Source organism: Saccostrea echinata, unplaced genomic scaffold (assembly GCF_033153115.1).
Source record: "Saccostrea echinata isolate AGI-Se365-2 ecotype Australia unplaced genomic scaffold, CSIRO_AGI_Sech_v1 ptg000037l, whole genome shotgun sequence".
In the NCBI taxonomy this organism is placed as follows: domain Eukaryota; kingdom Metazoa; phylum Mollusca; class Bivalvia; order Ostreida; family Ostreidae; genus Saccostrea; species Saccostrea echinata.
The window spans coordinates 3,712,070-3,737,063 of NW_026889786.1; the positions used below are offsets into that span (position 1 = coordinate 3,712,070).

The 24,994-nt window shown below is 33.8% G+C and overlaps 2 protein-coding genes across 3 annotated transcripts in view; one reads left to right on the plus strand and one right to left on the minus strand.

Annotated features, from left to right (window-relative positions):
- The window catches only part of LOC133200215 (dystrobrevin beta-like), a 67,948-nt gene extending 60,298 nt beyond the window's left edge, over window positions 1–7,650 (minus strand). For both annotated transcript variants that reach the window (XM_061336032.1, XM_061336031.1), the window contains exon 1: window positions 7,573–7,650. In XM_061336032.1, the coding sequence (XP_061192016.1) occupies window positions 7,573–7,597 (25 nt within the window). In that variant the 5' untranslated portion in view covers window positions 7,598–7,650. The remainder of the gene's footprint in view (window positions 1–7,572) is intronic.
- A 516-nt stretch (window positions 7,651–8,166) lies between these two features.
- Window positions 8,167–24,789, plus strand: LOC133200216 (tyrosine-protein kinase SYK-like). The gene is made up of 16 exons (XM_061336033.1): window positions 8,167–8,239; window positions 9,801–10,014; window positions 10,345–10,579; window positions 11,250–11,410; window positions 12,311–12,443; window positions 12,611–12,704; window positions 14,703–14,791; window positions 15,082–15,250; window positions 16,426–16,563; window positions 17,265–17,377; window positions 17,515–17,575; window positions 18,192–18,273; window positions 18,434–18,623; window positions 19,402–19,542; window positions 19,733–19,848; window positions 21,853–24,789. Exons 2-16 carry the CDS (start codon window positions 9,842–9,844, stop codon window positions 21,932–21,934), a joined length of 1,977 nt encoding a protein of 658 aa, XP_061192017.1. The 5' UTR covers window positions 8,167–8,239; window positions 9,801–9,841; the 3' UTR covers window positions 21,935–24,789.
- The last annotated feature ends 205 nt before the right edge of the window (window positions 24,790–24,994 follow it).

The following is a 24,994-nucleotide window of genomic DNA, read 5'->3' on the forward strand; positions in this document are numbered from 1 at the left end:
TTTTGATAAAAATATGTACTTTGAAATAAGGAAAAATACACATCCGAATAACCAAGCACCATTTTTAGTATTCGATACTCGGATGTTCGATCGAGTACCCGGTTAACAGGGTACTCGTTGACATCCCTAGTTGTAACACATATATATAATCTGTAGTGTATCCCATGTTGAATTTCCCAATACTGATATTTTGGATGAAATTTTTAAAACTCCTCTTCTCTACAGTGCTAATGCAGACAGCCAAAGGCCTTTACTCTTACAACTCACATAAGTGAAATCATAAAACTAAAATCAATCAATCAAATTGATATATTAACCATGCTTTCTGTTGAATGCAAATCATACAGGGAACCAAGAAATGGTTTAAAGGACATACAAGAAGACAGGCCATTTGGAAAGTACAAGTCAAGAGCCAGCACACACTGCAACATACATATTCATAAGGAACTAATGTCATTTGGATATTAAAGTGTTAATATACTTTGCCATCTGAATTCATTGTTATTGTACTAGCCTCAAAGTTTAACTAGTGTTAACTAGATAAAGTATTATTGCACTGATATCATCTAGTGCATACAGTATAACAGCACTTATGTTAACTAGATAAAGTATTACTGCACCGATATCATCTAATACATACAGTGTGTCTGCACTAATATTAACTAGATAAAGTATTACTGCACCGATATCATCTAATACATACAGTGTGTCTGCACTAATATTAACTAGATAAAGTATTATTGCACTGATATCATCTAAATACAGTGTATCTGCACTGATGTTAACTAGACAAAGTATCATTGCACTGAAATCATCTAGTACATACAGTATAACAGCACTGATTTTAATAGATAAAGTATTATTGCACTTAAAGTCCATCTGCACTGAAGTTTACTAGATATCTGATGTCATTAAAATACAGTGTATTTGATCTGCACTGCATGATGTCAACTATACTAACTTAAGTATAACTGAACATCCAACTGATGTCATCTGAATAAAGTAATAGCACTTAATTAGTAGCTTTATAGTGTTACTATGCTGATATCACCTGCATTAAGTATCTGTATCTAAGTAAACTATCTTGATACAGTGTATCTGTGTTAGCTACACTGATGCCATCTACATGAAATATAACGAACATGCAGTGATCAATTTTCAAAAACCTACAAACAATACAAATCTCTGAACAGGGCATAAAACACGGACTCCTGGAAGATTCCAAAGTGGGATCATGTGCTTAGGAGGAGTAAGTATCCCCTGTTGACCGTCACACCCACTGTGAGCCCTAGGTAATGATCAGTCATATGGAATATTCTGTAGTCAAATTTAGTATAAAATCAAAGACCTAACAATTGGTTTCAACTATGTCAGTCAAATATAGTTTCTGTACCATATTATCTGGTGACAGACAAGTCAGATGTTTGAGTCAATCACTGCTTTTCATTCCTATTGTAGTTTCAATTTCAGATATTCAAGCTAATCACATCTGACTTTAATAATTAGTGGTGGATCTAGAATTTTACAGGAGAGATTACAAAACAGTTTTTGTCTTGTTCCAAGAAATACCATTCATGAAACAGTCAGGATTTTTTAGGGTTCCCTGATATGTTTATGACAGAAATCTTTAACTGCACCAGAAATGTGTCTGTGATTTTATGGTAAAAAGTTACCTGGGGTAATTGTTGAAATATGCATGTATGTCACTTCCAAAGTCACAAGAAGACATACTTGAAAAATTGCTGCTAGTAACTTAGAGATTCAACAATTATAAATGAAAATTACAAAGGTAATGTCTGTGGCCTTGGTTCAAAGCCATGTTATGTTTTCTATTCATAAGCAACTCCATATAAAACATGAATCTAATGATTTTGTTACCTAACCAAAAGGTCAGTTTGGAAGAGAATTTGTATCAACTTCAACTGAACTATGACTTTGGCTCACTTCAGGCTACTCCAATAATATTTAAGCTACCTCTTTGTAAAATGCATGCATTTAGAAGTCTTGAATGTTTTTCCATTAAACTTGCAATTATACATGAAGATAGAGGATAGAGACAAGGTAATTTCACCCCCCCCCCCCCCCCAAAGAACATATATTCATTTATGAGATACCTAATTGAAGACTGAAATATTATACACATGCCCATATTATACAATATTTCTCATTCAGTGATGAATGTTAAATAGGACACTCATTCTCAATCTTGATCAAAGTATGTGATTGTCAAAAATGTTAGCATGTAATGTGACTGAAAAATTGCCAAAATCAATGCGTTTCACTTAATTAAAGTCCAAACACTGAATCACAACATAATGAAAATTAATCCCCAAATGTTTTTATATAAACAAAAGCTGAATATTTCACAGACGTTTATGCTCATATCTTATATGAGCAATTATATGTCATACATGTCCCTTTATATCCCAAAAGGACCAGTTTGAATCTAAACTCTACCAGTCCTCACCTTTTTCTTGCAATTCCTGGTTTATATTCTGAATAACAGAAGCAAACTTTGCTTGATTATATGCCAGTAGCTCCATGCTTGGTGTCAAATTTTCATTTACTGAGGAAAATTTGCAGATATCCTCTTCATTTTTAGTTTTCCAATCACCGTTTTTGTGTTGACAATATGCCACACATCATCCAATAATCCCCCAGAACATTTACCCACCACTGGAACACAGTGACAGTGAAATTACAAGAAAAGCCATCATTTAATCGACAAATGCACTGCAATTAACAGCACTCACAATGATCAATGGGAAAAAAATGTTCACGCCAATAGTTTATCTTAGAGTTATCCCCCTTGCACAGGAAAAAAAAAACACACATGTAGTGATTCACTGAGGCAGTCTGGGAAAGCTCTTGAGAGTGTCAAGCATGTCTCAATTGTTCCAATACATCTTTATAGAGGTAAACATGTGATTACAGGTCCGTCGATCAAGTTCCCAGAGAGGGAGGTACTTGCGTATTGATCTGGGGGTGCTGTTGAGAATGGCCTACCCACAGGTATGTAAACTAACTGTACTGAAGAGTGCATTGCACATAATTTATTCAAGAATTAACACTGTTCTACATGGGGAAGTTAATTATTGAGTACCTTAAATGGGTTAAATTTCAGTGTTTTATGAGAATGGCATGCACAGATGACTGATTATGTATTGATTATCAAAAACAGGAGAAAGTCAGTGGAGAGATTCTAATGATCAATATCTAACAAATAATCCATCATTATCTTCATCATTTTGTGCCAAACTCACATGACCGAGTTAAATTAACACGAGGGATGCTACTGTTGTTACCAAATCAAATAGTGGAATATGTAATTGATCATTTTAAAATTTATCAAAAATTAAAAAATAAATAAATAAATACATGAAGCCCATGGAAAATTCAAATAACAAGAAGATTGTCGAGATACGTACATCCTATGGTATATGTATACTGTTTAATTCTGGATACTTTTTAACTTCCTGTGTACACATATTAATCCTATAATGGTGCCATCTTAGCTATAGGGAGGCATGATTAGAACACTGAGAAAACTTGCTGATCAATTTCAAAAAATTTGGATAATTTGTTTATGCCTGGAAGATTATATTAAGATTTTTTTTTTACCTATACAGTAAAGTACATGTATACTAGGTAAAAATTTTATTGCCATTTGCAAATCATCACCATCCCAGTCATGGGGATAAATAATTATTTTGACAAATTTGAATCCAAACAATATATACAGTAAAACTTGCTTATAGTGGAGACTGACAGGGATGGATGATTTCACATCGTTATAAGCACAAGTCGTTATATCCATCAGGCTCACAATATATTTAGAAGAGACACAGGGAATGAAAACCACTTTGCTGTAAGCATTAATTATGAGCATGTTTGCTACAAATGTGTTTTACTGTACTACCATACTATTTTGACAATAGGTAGATTTTTTATTTAAGTGAGGAGATTTCAAAGTTTTTTAAATATACACATTGATTTGTAAACATTTGAATCTTCATTATGGCCTTGTCTTTACTTTAATTGCATTCAACAGACTTGCATAAGAGCACTACAAGAGAATCGATGCTTGCATGTAATTTTGTTTTACTTAAAAGCCTTTTTATCAATATCTTGAAGCGCGAAGTCCAGTTTTCTCATCCTACAGAAAGACAAATTTTTGGCTTACGTTTAATTTCAGATGAAGATGAAACAGTACATGTACTGTGAAAACACTTTTTGTGCTAAATACAACACTGTAAGATTGTTCACTTAAACTTAAAATTTTCAAAAAGATTCGGTATATGTTTCCTTTATTTCTAAATTACCTTTTCATAAAAGTAGACATAGCTTTTTGATTGACTTAATTTGAATTCCTATCACCAAACCATTGAACTTACAAAGTGGTTCTGAAAAAGTTGAAAACCTTCCAAAGTTTATAGAAAAAGCAAACGCAACAAATCTCACTGTACTCATTTCAAACTCAACCTTGGCATTGAAAAAAAGAAATCATCCCAAAAGCACATCAAGCCGAACCACCAGTAAGGAGATTTAACAAATTCATATAACCTACATCAATGACAATGTTGTAATTCAATTACTGTAAACATACTCTTTTCCACAGGGTCATAATTTTGCAGAAACACAATTTCTGTTCAATCCGTGGGTAGACTGTTGTTGGATTGCCTTTGTGTGTCTAAAATGCACATTAAATACACTGTGACAAATTTCTGTGGAAAATTTGTGGCAATGTACATAGTGTAAATTTATCGCAATGGGAAAAAGTATGTCTGCAGTATGTCTTTATAAAAATCAATTCTCAGTCTGAAGGAAAAAATGAAAACAAAAGGGCAAATAAATTTCACAGTAATCCATCCCCTATACAGACCACCAAAACAGACAAATCAATAAAGACAACTTCTTCCCACTATAATTTTTTTCCAACATGCAAACACTGTGTAAGTTCTGTATCATTTTAAAACAAGGAAAGGAGATTTTATTAAGTATTGACGTTCACCTGATTGGAGACTCTCTCCCACAGAAATCTTCTGTCTTCTCCTTTCCGGTATTTGTTCAGTATTACTGTTTTCTCTGACCTTTGCTTGTGTCCATCCTTCATTGCAGTCTCCGGCAGTTTGCTGGTCATTTTCTCCAAGAGACGTATTAGGACATGTCTCCTTCCATGTACATATCTCATGGATGGGAACATCCTCTAATGGCTGTTCCTGGCTAGCCACACAGCACAGGCAGCAACACTTGGGCTTCTTACGTTTGTTCTCTTTACTTAATCTCTGATACCTAGATTTCTTAACACTAGGTACAACATAATTCTGGGGCTGGGGCATGTATTTATTCGATACACTATCTTCTTTATCCTGTAATGTCTCATTTTCCTCCGATTTTAACAATTCCTCCGAGACTTCTTCATCCATTTCACATCACTATAACAATAGTTTGTGTATATATCCCGCAATATCATCCTTCTGACATTTAGGCATTATTTGTTTATCTATTTTTTGTCATTGCGATCCTTTTCAATTTCTCTTCCAGGGCTTTCAACTTGCTCATCATAGCAATGCTTTACCTTGAACAATTTGTCTTAGGTATCTCGATCTTCATCTTAGATATTCAACCATTTTCACACATTTCTGTGATTGCAAGAGTTTTATTCAGCTCTTCATAACATTCAGTAGATTCCAGTACTTGATTCTTAATAGCAGTTGTGCATCAATTATTAAGAAGCCAAATAATTATCTTGCCGTTTTCTAAATGTAAATATCTTTTAATTGATTGGTAAAAGCAAGCAGCAGTGGAGAGACTTTAGTAATAATAGTTAATCCATCTTACACATGCTCCATTGAACAGATACTTCCTCCGTTAATTCTCCTATGATCCACTGTAAACATGAGTCCAAGGACTCCGAGCTCCAGAAAAAATGTCACTCAATTCACCACAATATCACATATGACATGACCAGGTAAGAGAAGTGAAGCTATATAGTATCAATGCTATGTATCAGACTTCCTCTCCTGCAATATGCATTACCAAACTGATTGCTACAACTTACATAATACGCATTAGCTCGTGTGTCACCCCTGTTTTAATGGACAATGAAACCAAATATCTGTACTTTTCTGATATATATACTTCTGCTCTGCATATTTAACCCAAACCATCTTGTTTTTATCTGATCTGGTACCTACACACCATGTTAATAGGATAAAGCTACGATCAGATGATCAGATCTGCCCACTACACATCCCCCTTAATGAGCCTCTACACATTTCATCACAAATTGTTCATTATCCAACACTCTACAATATTACAATACTGCTTTGAAGCAAACGAACGATAATTCTCTTGAGATTCATCAAGGCATATCTTTTCTCCAGATCTAAATGTAGGCCAACATTGATGATTAACTTCACTGAGCATGTTTTCAATGTGATAACTTAATACTCTGAGCATTCCCGACATGAATATGTTTTCCCCCATAAAAATGCGCTAATTTTCTGAATTACCATGATTCCTTCCATTCATGAATAAATTAGAACAAAAAAAAAAAATTTTTTAAAGTATATATATTTTGATCACATTTTATATCCCATCCTTTTGCCATTATCATTTGCCTTCAAATCATTTTACCTTCCCCATACTCCCACTACCCTCCCCCACTTTAAATCTCTTATCTCTCAGATCAGGCTTGATAATTTTTCATTTTCTTTTAACAGTAAGCATGAAAGTCTATAGCATACACATAAAATAGTGACAATGTTGAGTTTGATTGGAGATGCATCAGGGTAAGATGGAACTGAATGAAATAATTCACAAACCAGTCCTTACTAAAAGTAATGCATTGCAACAGGTTGGAACCATCGCCCAATAGACTGTGTTGGGATAACTGTGGTGCTGTATTGCAGAACAAATTGATATAGTTTGGTGAAATAAGACATAACATCAGTTGTTTCATAAATGTCATTTAATTATCTGGTAGCAAATCTTTGCCAGACTTTATTAATTTGCCCTGCAAAAGAGCAGTACCGCAGTTATTGCGAAAGGGTAAATAGAGATCATAGCTCATTTAAGATAAATGATATGCTCCCAAATGAGACAAAAATTACTGTGCAAAAAAGATACAAAAATTTGTTGATTTTTTTTAAATCTGCATAAGTATTCACTGAATGCAGTAAATTTTAGCATGCATTTTTTTAAATAACCCTACAGTTTGTGAGATTGATCCTCAAGAAGGTTTGGATTTCCTGTGGGATGGAATTGTCATAACCAGTTGGAATAGAGAGATTCTTTCATCAAAAGTTGTTGCTTTTATGTGTTTTTATGCAATTTTACAAAATTTTCCATTTTTTGCACATTAAATTTATATCTCATTTGGAATACTGTCTCAATCAGGCTATTTTATCTCATTTTGGGTAATTGGCCCCAACCTGTCAAATCTTTTTTGACTACTTTCGTTTTACTTAAAATGCACCACATGTTTAAAACTTCACAACAAATACACTGCATCTCGTAGAAAATAATGACTGGATATAAATATTTCTTCAGTAACAAAAGTAAATGTACCCCTGAAAAACGTAGGAGATGCCATCCTCCCTTTTCAGTTTCTGTTCACCATCATCCTCACCCTAATCTCGCCCTTCGGAACACCTCAAGTGTTTTCATGTGATTTATGGCGGGAGAGACATACAACTGTTTAGACTCTTGTTAAATTTACAAATATGCTTTATTCAATTCTGATATGTTAAACACTGATATAACATGAGTGTGAGTGATAAAGTTTCAATCCTAATTTAAAGATTCTCAAACGGCGAACGCTGCATCAACATCGGTTTCTCAGTTCCTAGTTGCATCTATTTTATTTAACATTAGCCTTTACACAAAATAAGGAAAAGATAACTTAACACGATTAAACTTATGACTATTTACTTAACGCAACAGTTTAAGAGGTCAAAGATTAATTTTATCCGAATAAATTTGGTATGATATAACGAGAATGAACTTCCTCCTATGGTTTGTAAAGTTAAAATTGATTGGTTCATGTACTCTAGGCTTAGCTAATGAAACATTTTGTTTCACTTGCATGAGTTTATCTGTGTCAATATTTATTTCACTTCCTTGATGAAGAGGAAGAAAAAGTTATTGTGTGAATGCTTTTGTTGGAATTTTATCTGTTATCTGAACACGGCTCTTTTTGCTTTCCAATCTGTTTGAATTATGTGACTCTTTGTTGGTATGTGTAGGGTGATTTTACGACCACATTACATTCGCTGAGTTGATTACAAACGGTCTCATAATGCACGTGAAGGTGTTTGTGTAATCAGAACAAAATCATTTAAATACGTAGTTTTTATGTAGCAATGTTAACGCAATGTTTTACTTTTCATTATTGCTAAGAAATGAAAACATGGCATTGATACATGGTAAGCATGAAGTGCCACTATTTTAAGTACATATAGAAAATTTTGGTTGTTTCAAAGAAAAAAAGAGTGTCATACCTTTCATTATTAAGACAATTAGTGTACTAGCATGTAATATGTCAGACGGTTAAATTGTTAGGGTGAGTACAGTTTCATATGAGTAATAATTGAGGAATTCTACACCTCCCAAATGCTGTTTTGCATACTGCTTATGACATTACAAATTTTTAGTTATGCCGGTCCCCGCACCAGAACCACACAACTGCGCTTGAGTGGTTATTTCCCTTCCCATTGATATGCAGAATGTACATCAACCATCATTTTCCCTCGCTTAAACAAAACATATTTGATCAAGTGATTAGGGTTAGAGACTTAGAGTATATCGTTTTAAGACTGGAACTATTTTATAAGTCCACTCTTAAATCTTCCTGACTTTAGGCTAGTTCATGAAATTTTTGCGTATAAAAGTCACTACCAAGTGCCTTTTGTGACCAAAAACTTGCATGAATCGGCTTAATGTCAAAACATGCCAATATATTGACAAAGGAGTAAAGCATGAAACATAATTAGTGTTAGAGTATATATATTGCTCTAAGATTAGAACTGTTTTTTATGTATCCTTATTCATATTTCCTTGACTTTGGGCTAATTCCTGCAATTATTGCTTACAAAAGATACCTGTACTCATGTGAAGTGAGTTTAGTGACCAAAAAGTTGCATGAGTCACCCTATTTCAAAACATGTTGATACAGGCCTGTAGCAACAGTTTCAAAAAGGGGGGGGGGGGGCAACTTCCCCAAAAAATCTGACAAGCCAAAAAAACAAACAAACCTAAACTGACCAAAAGTGGAAGGGGGGGGGGGGGGGGAGATGAGCCAAAAAAAGTAAAGAGCCAATTTACTGTCCAAATCCTGGAATTTGCCAGTGCTCAACCTTACAGCATCATAAAGTGGGGGGAGGGGGGGGGGGACCAGCATCTAAAGGAAGATTTACTATAGCAAAATACTGTACTCAGCAAAAATTAGTCTGTTTAGTGAGGATGCAAATGATAGTTTTTAATTTGGCATGGAAATTGCAATAAATTCTTGTTAGTAACTCCTGTTCAAGTAAGTTGTTGCTATGATTAAGCAACAGTGTTTCTGTGTGCAGTAAAAAAGATTGCGAGTTTTAGAATTGTTGCACGCAGTCCCATCTAAATTTCTGAACAAGCTTTGAATTTCAACCCAAATTTCTTCTGTTCATAAATGTGGTCTTTATAGAGTTGGGGCTTACAGTGCAAGTGGTGCTAGGCGTCGCTGTCTGCCCAAGTTAATATGTACCTACTCTTACTCACTTTAAATCATAATATTCACCTATTTCAAACAAAAATTGTAGGTGTTTGACAGAATGCAAGTAGAAAATCAGAAATAATTGACATGGCAGCCAAGTTCAACAAGCCATCAGCTGCCCCTTTCTTCTATGGGAGGATTACAAGGGAGGAAGCTGAATGGTTTCTAAGGGAAAGGGGCACAGAAGAGGGATTGTTTCTGTTGAGAGAAAGCATTAGTCCCCTCGGGAACTACGCCATTAGCATCTGCCACAATAACAAGTAACAACTAATTTTTGAATTGATATGATCATACTCTAGGCTAAATTGTATTTTGCTTAAACAAGATAATGTGCAGAAAAGTTTTCAAAGTTTAAACACAATCTAGACATTGTTCCTTAACAACCAAATACACTTCAGACTGTAATGTTTCTTTAAAGGTGTGTATCAAAATACCAAACTACATTTTTTAACCAACTTTGCTGTCAGATGGTAGTCAACAGCTATGTTATAATTTTAGAATAATCTCTCTGTTTTTCTGAGTTTCATATGTAAATCATTAACATAGTTTCCTAGCATATTCCAAAAGTAACATTTTCTATCCCTTTATAGTGTTCACCATTACAGTATAGAGAAACGTCTTGATGGACAGTTCATGATTGCGGAGGGAAAACCTTTTCCAGGTCCCCTGGAACTTATTGAGCACCACAAAACTACAATCGATGGATTTGTCACAAAACCAACTAAACCATGTAACCGTTCCAAATTTCAACCCGCTATTGCTTTCAGGGGAATGACTTATACGGATCTGGAGAATGAATTGCTGAAAAAAGCAGAAAAAATGAAGGTGTGTTCTATATTTTTTTTGTGCACATGCTTTAAGAAATATTCACTTGCTCAATCAGAGAAGTACACTGATAATTTAACATGCCCAAACTGAGATTTATCTTGTTCTGAGCAATAGGACAACCTTTTATGTCTATACCCATATGCACTACATTACATACTGCATTAAAGATTTTTTTTGAAACAGTCAAGGTTTATTGCCCTCTAATAAGAAAGATAGCTTTCACTGGGTAAAATGACTCCTATTCCTTTATAAAATAATTAAGTTAAAAGGGCATTTCTTTCAAAACTTACCCCACAAGGTCTGCTGAAATTGTATGCCTTTTAATTATAAATCAGATTTCTGTAGGAAAATCATTTAAATAGTGTTTTATAAGTAAGATTTTATTTGTTTTGAGTGAACAGAAGGATAATGTGACTAAATTACAATGGGTAAGCTTAAACAAGACAGCATCTCTGCTTGTATTGTTCATGTGTGTTAACCAGATACATGTGTGTGTAATAAATAAACATTATTACTGAGTCAGTAAAAGTATACAAGTAGGAAACTAAACAATCTCATTAAAATGTCAACTGAACTGTTGAAATTTGAAAAACTGTTTTACAACAAGAAAGTGATCTGAAGACTGTATGGGGTTCATCTTTGATAATAATTTAGTTTTTATGTTTAGAATGTAAGAATGGAGACAGCACTTGGTGCCCAGAGGGACCATCTGATGGTAATGGTCGCCAAGGACCTCCACACACAGATGCCCTGGTTTCACGGAAGCATCAGTCGAGACGAAGCCGACAAGAGGCTGACAGCTGACGGTCATGAAGATGGGAAATTCTTGTGAGTTGCAAAATAAGTTTTGGACAACTTACATTTATCTGATTATTTTTGGAGATTCTTGTATACATAGTGTACGGGTGACTTGGAAATTGGGCACTGAGTATTAGTCATCACCACACAGACCTTAATCATTTTAAAAGGTGGGGAAGGGGCCTAAAAGAAGAAAAGAGAAGGGCTTTTTGGTATATCACAAATTTTTTACATTCTGATATTTTATTTTATGCCCTTGTCATCCTCATTCTGAATGTACACTGTTCGAACTGGGTTTATGTAATCAGAACAATGACTCTAAGAAAGACATTATAGTATATTTCAATGTCTAGTATGATTCTTAAAAAGGATTACTATGTAGCATAGTACAGAAAAATATATGCTGTAAAGAAAATAAAACATTTTACGTTATACAGTAATATTTGTGTTTTTTCTCTGGATTTAATCAATTTAACTGCTGATCCTAAGTAAAATCCTGGAAAATGTTTACTGGATGTGAAGCCCCCACCCTCTGACTGGAATGACTGGCCTCTCCTACAGTCTTGTAGACCATAAGAAAATTGGGTTTCCTTATTTTCTTTTTCATTTATACATGCATTATGGTTTACCTATCCCTCAACTCCCCACCCTTTCTAAATAAGCTTTTGCTTGTTGGGAAATTTCGGATTTGTATGTTTTGTTGTCCATGGGATAAACTGCTCCCTCCAACTTGCTCTCGTTTATTTATGTACACATATTGAATATAATACAGTAGCAATATCAGCTGTCAGGATTGGCATTCAACAGTTGGCAGTGGCAGTCCGTGATTGGCAGTGACAGTAAGCAGTTGGTATTGGCAGTGAAAAGTGGCAGTTGATTGTTATATAGAAAATTCCTTATTTATTCGATTATAAAATTTTATCTTTTCAGAGTACGTCTTCGAGAAGATAGGAAAACATTTGCCCTGTCTTTAAGTCATAAAGGAGAAGCTCGACATTATATGATTGAAAAGAAAGATAAATTTCACATTTTAGGAGGACCAAAATTTGACTGTATAATGATGGTAAAAAATTCTGTCTATATTTGATTCTATTGAAAATTTCTAGTGAGAAAAAAAGAAAGATTTGTGAGCAACAGGAATGAAAAAAGAAATTATTGTATACCTTTATGTTTTACTTCATACAAGAAATTTAAGAAATTAAAGTGAAGATGTAATTGTGTATTCAACAGATGATTGATCATTACCACAACAAGGCAGACGGACTTCTATGTAAGCTTGTCCTCCCCTGTCCAGCTCCAAATTTTGACAAAGGCAAATGGAGAAGTAAGCATCATTTTTTGTGATTTTTGAAGTCTTTCTGACATGTTTGATGAGCAATTCATTGGGAAATATTTTTGATTTTGTTGTCTCTTTCTTAAATTTTTGATATAAAATTGTTGTGTAAATTTTTGTACTGATAAAACTGTTTTTTGGAGTTGCAATATTTATAGATATATTTTTATATTATATTATATATAATATATATTATATTTATATTTTATATTATAGATGTATTTTTAGCTCACCTGAGCTGAAGGCTCAAGTGAGCTTTTCTAATCAAAATTTGTCCGTTGTCTGTTCTTGTCATCGTTGTTGTCCTCGCTGTAAACTTTTCACAATATCATCTTTTTCTCCAGAACCACAGGGCCAATTTCAACCAAACTTGCCACAAACCATTCAAGGGAAGATAATTCAGAAATAGTGAAAATTTGATGGCATGTTTAAAAAATTTTCTTCACAAGAACCACTCGGCCAAAAAAAGTTGAAACTTATGTGAAACCTTCTTTACATAGTGTAGATTCAAGTTTTTACAAATGATGACCCCTGGGGGTAGGGTGGAGCCACAATTGGGGATCAAAGTTTTACAGGGGAATATATAGGAATGAATCTTTAAAAATCCTCTTCTCAAGAACAGCAAAGCTATGATTAGTCCTATTGATTTGAAAGCATCCTCAGGTAGTGTAGATTCAGATTTGTTCAAATGATGACCCCTGGGGGTAGGGTGGGGCCAGAATAGGGGATCAAAGTTTTACATAGGAATATGTAGGGAAAAATCTTCTTCTCAAGAATAGAAAAGCCATGTTTAGTCATACTGAAATGGAAGCATCCTCAGGTAGAGTAGATTCAGATTTGTTCAAATGATGACCCCAGGGGGTAAGGTGGGGCCACAATGGGGGATTAAATTTTTACATAGGAATATATAGGGAAAAAAAGGAATATATGGGAAAAAATCTTTAAATATCTTTGCTTCAAGAATAGCAGGGCCATTTGTTATATTGATATGGAAGCATCTTCAGGAAGTTTAAAATTCACCCCCCCCCCCTTCCCCCATTGTAAACTGAACTTAGTTGTGCTTTTCCCTAGCCAATGTGCTCAGGTGAGCGATTGGCCTCTTGTTTTAGTCAGTTGCAAAATGCTGTCAGTTGATAATTGATGTCAGGTTGATGTCATGAAGAAACATGTAACTGATGTCAGGTTGATAGCTGATTACTGAAGCCATGTTGATACATAACTGATGTCAACATTGATAGCTGATGTCATGTTGATACATGTAACTGATGTCAGGTTGATAGCTGATGTCAGGTTGATTACTGATGTCATGTTGATAACTATGGTCAGGTTGATAACTGCTGTCAGATTGTTAACTGGTGTTAGGTTGTTAACTGGTGTCATGTTGATACATGTAACTGATGTCAGGTTGATAGCTGATGTTGATTACTAATATCATGTTGATAACTATGGTCATGTTGATAACTGATGTCAGGTTGATAACTGATTTTAGGTTGATTACTGATGTCATGTTGATAACTATGGTCAGGTTGATAACAGATGTCAGATTGTTAACTGGTGTCATGTTGATACATGTAACTGATGTCAGGTTGATAATTGATGTTGGATTGTTTACTTGTGTCAGGTTGTTAACTGGTGTCATGTTGATACATTTAACTAATGTCGGTTGATAACTGATATCAGGTTGTTAACTGGTGTTAAGTTGAGAACAGGTGTCATGTTGATACATGTAACTGATATCAGGTTTATAACTGATGTCAGGTTGATAACTGATGATGTCAGGTTGATTACTGATGTCAAGTTGATAGCTGATATCAGGTTGATAACCAACATTAATTACTGATGTCAGGTTGATAACTTGTGTCAGATTGATAACTGTTGTCAGGTTGATAACTATGGTCAGGTAGATAACTGATGTCAGATTGAACAAGTAAAAATCATAGAGTAAAAAAATGAAATTGAACTCAATGCAAAACTGATAATACTTTGCAGAATATATGGACTATAACTGTAGTAATTTAGCATATGGATCAACAGAACAGATCTCCAGGAGTCGGAATGGAAGCTTCCAGGACACAGTTGTAAGTGAGACCTTAAATTGAGACAGAATATTGTACATACATGGTATATTCAAAGTTTAGAGCGTACAAACAGTAGACATTAAGATCACATTTATTTATTGCAAAATTTAAGTTTAATGATTATTTTTCTGATAATACACAGCACATCTTGACAACTAATACAACAGTATAACAACTGGTCAAAGTAAATGTACATGAATCATTATGCATGAAGTTTTGTATTGCATGGTATTCCTTTGTCAAGAAATCAACTCAATTGACTGGCATAAAATTTTGAATTTTTTTAAAAGGATGCACCAGGTATACCTTCATATCGAGCCCCACAGCCACCTGTCCACAGTATGGACTTCCCCCCTGCTGTTCCTCCTTCACGCAGTGAAAGACGCACATCTAGTCGTGCCCGAGCCCCATTGCCACCACTACCTCGAGGCATTAATGAAGAAATGTGGGAGGAACAAGGTCATTATTCCAAACAAATTTTTGTCCCCCACTTTCACAAAAGCAGGGGACCTTAAATCTCATTCATCTGTCCATCTGTCTGTCAAAAACGTTTACCTTGGTCATAATTTTGAATGTTAGGGCTTTCATATTTCACATGTACATTACTGACAAGACCTTTCCAAATATACTATGATTTTTGACCCCCTGATCTTGAAGTTTGACCTACTTTTCAAAAGTCTTAACATTACCTATAACTTTTGAAAAAATAGGACATTTGTATTTGACAAGTGCATTACCATGACAAGAAGTTTCCACATGTGCTATGATATTTGACCCCATGACCTTGACCTCAAAAGAAGTTATCATTTCTGATGATTTTTGAATTAGAGAAGATAGGGCATTTATATTTGACGTGTACATTTCCTGTTTCAAGACTTTTCCAAATGTACCCTGATTTTGACCTCATGACCTTGACCTTAAAGTTTAAACTACAGTCTTTTTTAATATTTTTTTACATTGTTAATAACTTTTGAATGAGAGAAGATAGGGCTTTCAAATTTTACATGTTCATTACTTATGACAACACCTTTTAGAAAGACATATCATTTTTGACTTCATGATCTTGACCTAGAAGTTTGATCTATTTATCAAAAATTTAAACTTTGGCCATAATATTTGCTCAAGAAGAGACAGGTCTTAACACAGTTTTCCTGCACTTGCATTACTGTGACAAGACCTCTCAGATGCAGAGTCTGTTTTTGTATTTCAAAACAACACTCCTCAACCTCAGAGGATATTCTGCAACATCCACAACAACCTGTACTTTAATTTTTAAATACATGTAGGTTGCAAATATATCAAAGTAATGCATATGATGAACATAGAGATGTCATCATAAGGTCAAACTACAACAAAATTTTTTTTTACTCTTTAAATACTCCGAAGTTGAATATCATAGTTTGACCAATTAATGCATTATCATTATTTTATGTAAATATGTTTTTCATTGGATTTATTTATTAAGTATGAAAATGCTACAATTTACACAAATTTTGTGCCATTCAACCTTCAAGTCTTAGATGAATTACGTGATGTACAGTTCAAACACAACCTGTTATATGTAATTAAGCTTTGATATTTTGAGCAATATGCATGTATTATTTGATTGCATTTCCTCTAATTAAAACTTATAGATCGACCGACAGAGCGACACAAGTCTATGCATGACATCGACGCCAACAACCTGATGAAGATTTATGACACAGTCCCCAGGAATGAGGAAATGTTTTCTCTTCGGAGGTCACAAATCAAGCTTGATCAGGAAAATTTAGGTCAGTAGCCATAGGTCAATATGATCGAAATATATCTGGTGTCTAATCCTAGTAATGCAAACACTAGCAGCTGCTATCATATATGGACAATAAATTAGAGCTCTGTTTCTAGAAAGTATTAGACCTTCTAAAAGTACCCAAATGGATCCTAAAATTGTTCCAATGGAATGGGGGGGGGGGGGGTGGAGGATTGATAAAAAAAGAGGGAGGAAAAGCCCTCACTCAAAAAAAATTTTGATGATAAAAAAAGGAACATTCTCCAGACATGAAAAGCCTATTTAATGGGGGGGGGGATTTAAGGGGCTGCTTGTCTTCATATTATACCAACTAATGAGGGGTCCAAGTTTCCTGGGGGGAGAGTTTTCATATACCCCACTTTCTAAAGAAAAAAGGTATATTGTTGTTATCCTGGTCCGTCCATCCATCTGTCACCCTTTCTAATTCCTGTAATCCCTCTTACAATTTAAGCAGTAACAGGTATAAGGGAGCTAGTATACATTTAGAGGCAAACACTTATGTGCAGTTATTACTGTCTTATGACAGTATCTAGTACATATTATATTGCTTATATAACTGAGAAAATACTGGTGTGAGGGTTCCCTGGCTGGATCCAGTACTGAGGACACTGTTATTATGTTCTTTTTTCCTAGCTTACATTGTATTATGTTTTAACAATAAATCCTCTCTGTACCATGTTACAGGATCTGGTCAGTTTGGCTCAGTTGCTAAGGGAGAGTGTACGCTTAGGAATGGTAATGTTATCCCAGTAGCTGTTAAAACCCTAAAGAATGAAGATGTTGGTGCCAAAGAAGAGGTGATTTTTTAATGATACTACACAAATAAAATGTTGTAGTTTGATGTTTTTTATCTTAATGATTTACAATTTTATTTGTTTTTCTTAGATCAAGTTTTGTTCAGTGAAAAAAAATTCAGTCATCTCTATCATTTCAGATGTTGAAGGAGGCTCGTTTTATGATGAACCTTAATCATAAACACATAATTCGAATGATTGGTAAGAAATAGCAAAACATTTGTAAATTATCAATTATTAGATACATTGTCTGCTCACTCATTGTTTTGTAGTACCTCAGTTACTGCTTTAATCTATTGATGACATTTAGTATTTAATTCCATGTATTTGGGCTTTATGCTGTCTTCTAATATTTAAGTATATGGGAGGGAGGGGGGCTATGTTGTTTCAAATTATTTCTTTTGGGGATGTGGTGTTCAATTGATAGTGCTGGAAAGGTTGGGGGGGATGTTAAGTAAAAGGGTGAAATCAGGTAGAATATAACAAATCACTGCAAAAAGTCTTAAAAATATTTATTTTCTCCAATACGTACTATTTCACAAATACTTCTTAATCAATATTTACTTACTGCTGTCTTAGCGCGGAAAGATAAACTCTTGAGACAACAGAATGAATTTTTTTTTTATTTGAAAATTGCACTTTTCATACATAAGTGATGTAAAAAGAGTGAAAAATTGAATTTTCTTGTCAAGATAGATTTTCCAAAATGCATATATATTTGATGTATATATTTGATGAGCAGAGTGACAGACAGAGCATCATATTTATTACTGTATGGGGCTCGGTAGGGTTTTACGATTTGTTTGTCTTGTTTAAGGTATATGTGATGCTGATTGTGTTATGCTGGTTTTGGAACTGGCTCCCAAAGGTCCCCTTAATTCCTTCTTAAAGAATAACAAGTAAGTGAATGTTTGATAAGTAAATCACTGAGCTGTTCACATTGTGAACCTGATATTAATTTGTAAACTATGTACACGAGTACATGTACAGCTAATTTGCAAAGAGGGCCGCTCAGCTATATAGACTGCTTGATGAATTGAATTAAAATATTTTTTTCAGAGACATGAAGCAGTCAAACATTGTAGAAATTATGTGGCAGGTAGCTCAGGGAATGGAGTATCTCCAACAGAAGAAGCACGTACATCGAGATCTGGCGGCACGTAATGTGTTACTGGTCGACGAACACACGGCAAAAATCAGTGACTTTGGAATGTCTAAAGCAATGTCTAGAGAGCAGAACTATTATGAGGTACACAGGACTACTTTCAGAAAAAATATTTATTGAAAAAAAAAATTATTGAAAAAAAAATTGCTAAATTTTTTTGGTGATTACCAGTACCAGAGTATTTCTGTGAATTTTAAAAATGATTGTAATACACTTTCAGTAACATCTTTCACCTATAAAATAGGACATAGTTAACGAGAATTCTAATACAAATCAAAGTAAAGAATTTACTCCTGGGATTTGAACTTTTCAATCATTTAAAAAAAAATCAATTAATAAAAATAATTCCGTTTTTTTTAAATGACAAAAATTATACTTCTTAAAATTAGTTCAAAATGTATTGCAAACAATGCTACAAGTGCTTCATTCATGTACTGTATTTCAATTGATTCTTTATAAAATCTGTACAAAGATATTTTGGGGTTCACAAAAAAAAAAAACCCATTTATTAATGTGTATTCTAGAGACTCTTGCGTATTGTTCAGTCATATAGATGTACCTGTGTATGATTGTTAGAGTACATTTCTGAGTATATTGGCTCACACAGAAGTGGGGCTGTGTAACGTATACAAAAATCACTTGGCTGCGCAGTGATTTTTCATGCCTTTTAGCCAATTCAAGGAGATTGAACTTAGTTCAATTTCCAGTAATGTGCTGTAGTATGTATGTTGTAATCTAGCTTATTTGGGAGGGATTTCATTATTTTAGACTACCCAGTATTTCTGTACTAACTACATGTAAGTAAAAGAAATAACCTTAAAGATATCTGAATATATCATGATACTAAGTAATTTTTTTAAAGGCTCAGAATGCAGGAAAATGGCCCCTTAAGTGGTATGCACCAGAGTGTGTATATTACTGGAAATTTGACAGTAAATCTGATGTCTGGAGTTACGGAGTAACGCTGTGGGAGGCGACATCTTACGGTGACAAACCATACAGAGTAGGTCAAGCTGTCACTTTGTTATATATTTTAATTTATGCAATTTTTGTTAAAATAATTTGACCATTTTTTTTTTTTTTTTGCTTTTATGGAATAACAATAATTGTGCATGCATTGTCCTGGTTTGAACAACACATTACTATGATCGATATTTTAAAGTATAAACATATATATGTTTTTTCTTCTAAAGAAAATGAAAGGACAAGAAATTTTACATTTCCTTGTGGAGGAGAACAAAAGATTACAAAAGCCGTCTCGTTGTCCAGAGGAGGTGTATGAAGTGATGTTAGATTGCTGGAAGTATGAGTAAGTTACTGTTTTATAGTCTTTATTCACTCACATGTCTTCTGTTAATTTGTCACATTTCAGACCTCTCAAGAAACAGTGAAAAAATTTCAACCAAATTTTCCACAAAGCATCCTTGGATGAAGGGGATTCATATTTGGTTAATTTAAGGTTCATTGATACTCTGATAAGGGAGATAACTCTTAGTGGGATACATGTCTTTTATTCCTTTATAAATTTGTCAAGTTAAAATGTCATTTTTGTCCAATTTTGTTCTGCAAGCTATGCTTAAATTGTTTGCATTCCACTTATAAGATACATTTTCTTTTGGAAAATCATAAAGGTTAAAGCAACATTTTATATGAGTAAGCAGAGGGATAATGAACCTTAGGGTCCATGCCCTCTTCCAAATGGAGATAGTCCAGAAAGTGCAGTAATAGGGTGGGATCATCTTGTCAAGAGTCACTGGGCCAGAAAAGGTGAAACTGAGGTGAAAGCTTCTTGGCAAGTTTGTCTAAATCATGAGCCCCAGGCTAAGGTGAGCCCCAATAGGGTATCACAGTTTTACAGGGAAATATACATGTATGGGTAAAAATCTTCTTCTCAAGAAGATCCAGGTCATGAGTACCGGTAGTCATATTAATATCCAGGCATTCCCAGGTAGTGCAAATTCAAATTTGGTGAAGAAATAAGCCCCTTGGGGTAAGGCTGGGCCACCACAACAGAAGATAAGAATTTTAGATGGGAATATGTAAAAAAAAAATATTTTAATAAATCAGCAGTGATCAAATCATAGCCCCTAGGGGTATGGGGAAGGGCTACAAGATAGAGTCAGAGTTTTACAGTTTTAAGAACATCTGGACTATTACTGGTACATTGTATTATTCATATCAATATGCAAGCATCCCCATGTATTGCAGATTCAAGTTTGTTCAAATCACGTCTAGAGAGGGAAGGATGGGGCCACAAAAGATTTCATAGTTTTGCATTTTAAAACCACAAAATTTTTTTTAGGAACAGTGCGGGTAGGCATTGTGTTTGTTCAGATCATGTCTCCAGTGGGAAGGATAGGGCCACAGTAGAGTTCATAGTTCTAAATTTAAAAAACATTTTTTTTTTTGAGCAACAGCAGAGTTAAAGTGACTCAGGTGGGCATTGTAGCCCTTGGGCCTCAGGTTATGCTCCCACTATAAAATTGCAGAAGTGTTAATTGTTTGTTGGTGTGTCCTTCTATACTTTGCTCTTCTGTTATGGAGTCTTTCTAGTTCATCAGCTGTTAATTTACCCTAGGAGTCATGATTTGAATAAACTTTAATCTACACTACCTGAGAATACTTCTATATTAATATGACTAATAATGGCTAAGCTGTTCTTGAGGAAAAGATTGTTATAGATATTTCTTATATAGTCCTATGGTAAACTTTGAACCCCTGTTGTGGCCCTGCCCTATCCTCAGGGGTCGTGATTGGAACAAACTTGAATCTAAACTACCTGAGGATACTTCTATAATAATATGACTAATCATGGCTTTGCTAATTTTTAAAGGCATTTCCTATATATTCCTATGTAAAACTTCAACCCCCTTTTGTGGCCCCACCCTATGCCCGGGGGTTATGAACAAACTTGAATCTAGAGCATATAATGAAGCTTTCACATAAGATTTATCTTTTTTTGCCCAGAAGATTTTTAAAAGATGCCACCAAATTTTCACAAATTATTAATCATCTCCCCTTGAAAGAGGGCTTGGCACTTCTTGTGAACAAACTTAAATTCCCTTCACCCAAGGATGCTTTATGGCAAGTTTGGTTGAAATTGGCCCAATGGTTCTTGAGAGGAAGTCAAAAATGTGAAAAGTTTACAGATGACAGACAGAAGCCGGACACTCCTCACTTGAGCCTTCTGCTCAGGTGAGCTAAAAATGAAAAAATAAAATGAAGTATTCTCTCATATGTGATTCCATTAACTGCAGATGTTTAAAAGAAGATGAGAAGCCATTTAGTGACGTGGTCCATTTATATGTTTCAGTAAAAATGAAAGACCAACATTCACACAATTGGAAACGAGGATGGCTTATATTTATAACTGTTTGAAAGAGAGAGGGGAATGAAAGTCCTCAGAAAGATTCATCCTCAGATAACTTCATGGGTGATTGATTGAAAGGAGATACCTGCTTCTACGTTCTCGAAAAATGTTTTTGGAGTGAGGTACATAAATTGTTACTTGTATTTTGAACTAGAATATTGTCTAGCATTTTTTTGGGGTCATGAACACTTGACTAAGTGAATTCTGTAATTTTATGAACTTGATTTATTTTTTTCAAAATGATTGAAAATGATGCTGTACACAAAAGTCATGAGTTTATGACAAGATAAAATGTCTGTCTTAAAGGATTTAAGGGTAATATACAGCAGTAGACTTTAAAAATAGTAACTGTAATGTTTCAAATATTCTTACATCTTTGTCAATGTTTTAAGATGATAAACTTTGTTATTTGTATGGGAGTGAATAAACAATGGTGTCATTATTACTGTGAAAATCACCCATAGTTCCAAAGGAACACAATGTGTCTATTTCTTGTTATGCAATTTACATTGTATATTTATGTTGTTTGTTACTCTAAACATGTTCAACGTCAAAGAAAAAAACCCTGAATGTTGATGAGGATATGTGATTCTTCTTTTGCAGAAAGAGTAAATGTTATTGTACATATATAGTAATATCTGCCTACATGTTGCACACATGTACATATGTATTATGCTTCATTTTGATTCATACAACTACATATGTAAACATGTAGGGTTTTATTTACAAATAAGAGAACTTTATTTATTTTATATGATTTTTTCAATATTAATCATCAATAACAAATGAAATACATGTAACTCTTATTATCATGACACATAAAACTCTGGCATATAACTGCAGTGCTATTGTAACAATCAAGTCACATGAACAAGTGATTTATAAATAACAGGGCTTCGTTCAGTAACCCATACCAGCAGACATGAAATGGTGCAATGATTATAGAGATTCTCTGTTTTCTGTCTCTTTTTGTTTGTTCTTTCTACATATCATGTTGCATTGTATAGATATTTCTAAAGTATTCATATAGTATTTTAAGTGAATGTATTTTTATAGAGACATACATGTATATTTTTGTACGTTGGTATTTTTCTACATCCCTGCCTGCAAGCAATCTTGTACATATATTTTCTAGACAATAGAATTTTTTCTAGACTTGTCCCATTGAACATTCCTGTATTTACTTAAAATTAGTTATATCCAACTTAATTTTTATATTATACCCCCCTTCCCCTCCAAGTTCAAACATTCCTATATTTATATGAAAGTACCTATAAGATTTATCATAACTATATCTTTCAAAACAGCTGAAACATTCCTTGTATAGAATTATGCAATTTGTAGTCAAATAAACCTCTGAATGGTACAGAGAAAAGCATTCTAGAATTGTCACGTTTTCACGCCTTTCCCAGGTAATTGAGCTTTAAATTAAACTTATAATCATGAAGAAAAGATAATCAACATAAGTGATATCATTATAATTCAAACACATTATTTAAACACACTGTATCCAAAACATTAGATAGAGAGACTGCATATTTAATCTTGAAACTTAGAAAAACTATCAAAAGTTGACTGTTTTGGAGCTCCATTTTTAATGACTTAGGCTTCAGATTGAGCTGTATTTATTCTTTTATACCTTCGTGTTTCTCAGTCTGTTAGATATTACTGGGTTAACACCGTATGTCAAAATGGCTTTAAGTCAAAAATAGTTATCGCTTACCTCTAAGCTAAAAAAATGGATGGCTATTGAGATATACTTTATACAGCTTTATACTGTAAGCAGATTTAGGTTTGCTACTTTGACAGCAGAGTTGTAGTGGAAATGATGTTAAGCATACATATATAATGAATAAATAATCTGTAGAGAAAACTACAAAGCCAAAACAGATAAAAGATTTTGTGTAGGAAATGTGAAAATAACCACAAGCAAATTTAAACACAAAACAGTAACACATTTTGCCTAAAAATACATTGTTCTCTTTGTTCTCTTTGATAGTGATGTAATAAGTAGTATTAAAGCTTTTTCAGGAAATTCTGACAAATTACAAGTATTTCTCAGGGGGAGAACCCCTGTATGTGTGTCTGTTTTATGAACACATTTACTTGCTACTTTTTTGGTGTATTTATTGTAAAGTGATGTTTATAGAATGTTGAATTGTGTGTGCATAGTGATTTGTAAGGAAGTATATTTACAAGCATTTCACTACAAATTTGATGATGAGAATGTTAGTTTATGTACATGTATTATTTGAAACTATCAATATTAATGTCATTTTGAGATAAATATACTGTACATCTTCACAAGCCACTTGTTTTAATCTGCCTTTTGCTCCTACACTTTTTCCCCCTTTTTTTCGGTATGAACAAGCTTGAATACCTATAGTTTTTGACAATTATGTATATAAGACATTTTCTTATTACTCAAAATTAGCCATTAATATAGGTTCTATCGTTTTCTTATTAAGTCAAATCTATCGTGCTTGAATTATTATGCAAACTTTATTTAAAGAAACACATTGAGTCATTTTCTCACAAAATTTCAGACATTGGTCGTTATACTGTATTCAGAGCTAATGAATATTTAAGATATTCATTTTAAATGCTGCTAAATGGTAGCTGAAATGTTCATATAATTGCAATCTGATAAGAACACTTAACAAGATGGAGATATATAGTGTGTATGCCACTAGAAATCAGAATTTTTGTGTCAAGGTAAATCAGCAAATTTTCTTCCTCAATGTCAGATTTAATTATAAAAGTGTTTGCAACTTTACTGAATATATAATTATTCAGATATCACTAATACTTTCATTTTGAAGTTGTACAACAAAGTTGAATGATTTTTTAAATAAAAAAAAAAACCATACATACCACTGGTATTGAATTCAGATTTCTTTCTTTTTATCCTGTGTGTTATGTTATCGATGTTCAGTATTAAAACATCAAAATGTCACATGGCTATATTGTATATGTTTATGTTTATTCACCAATCAAGGGCCGTCAGGGGGTATATACAATTATTTCAGAATGATTACATATAAATAAAGTATATTTTAATATGAAAGAATATAAATCATTGTTG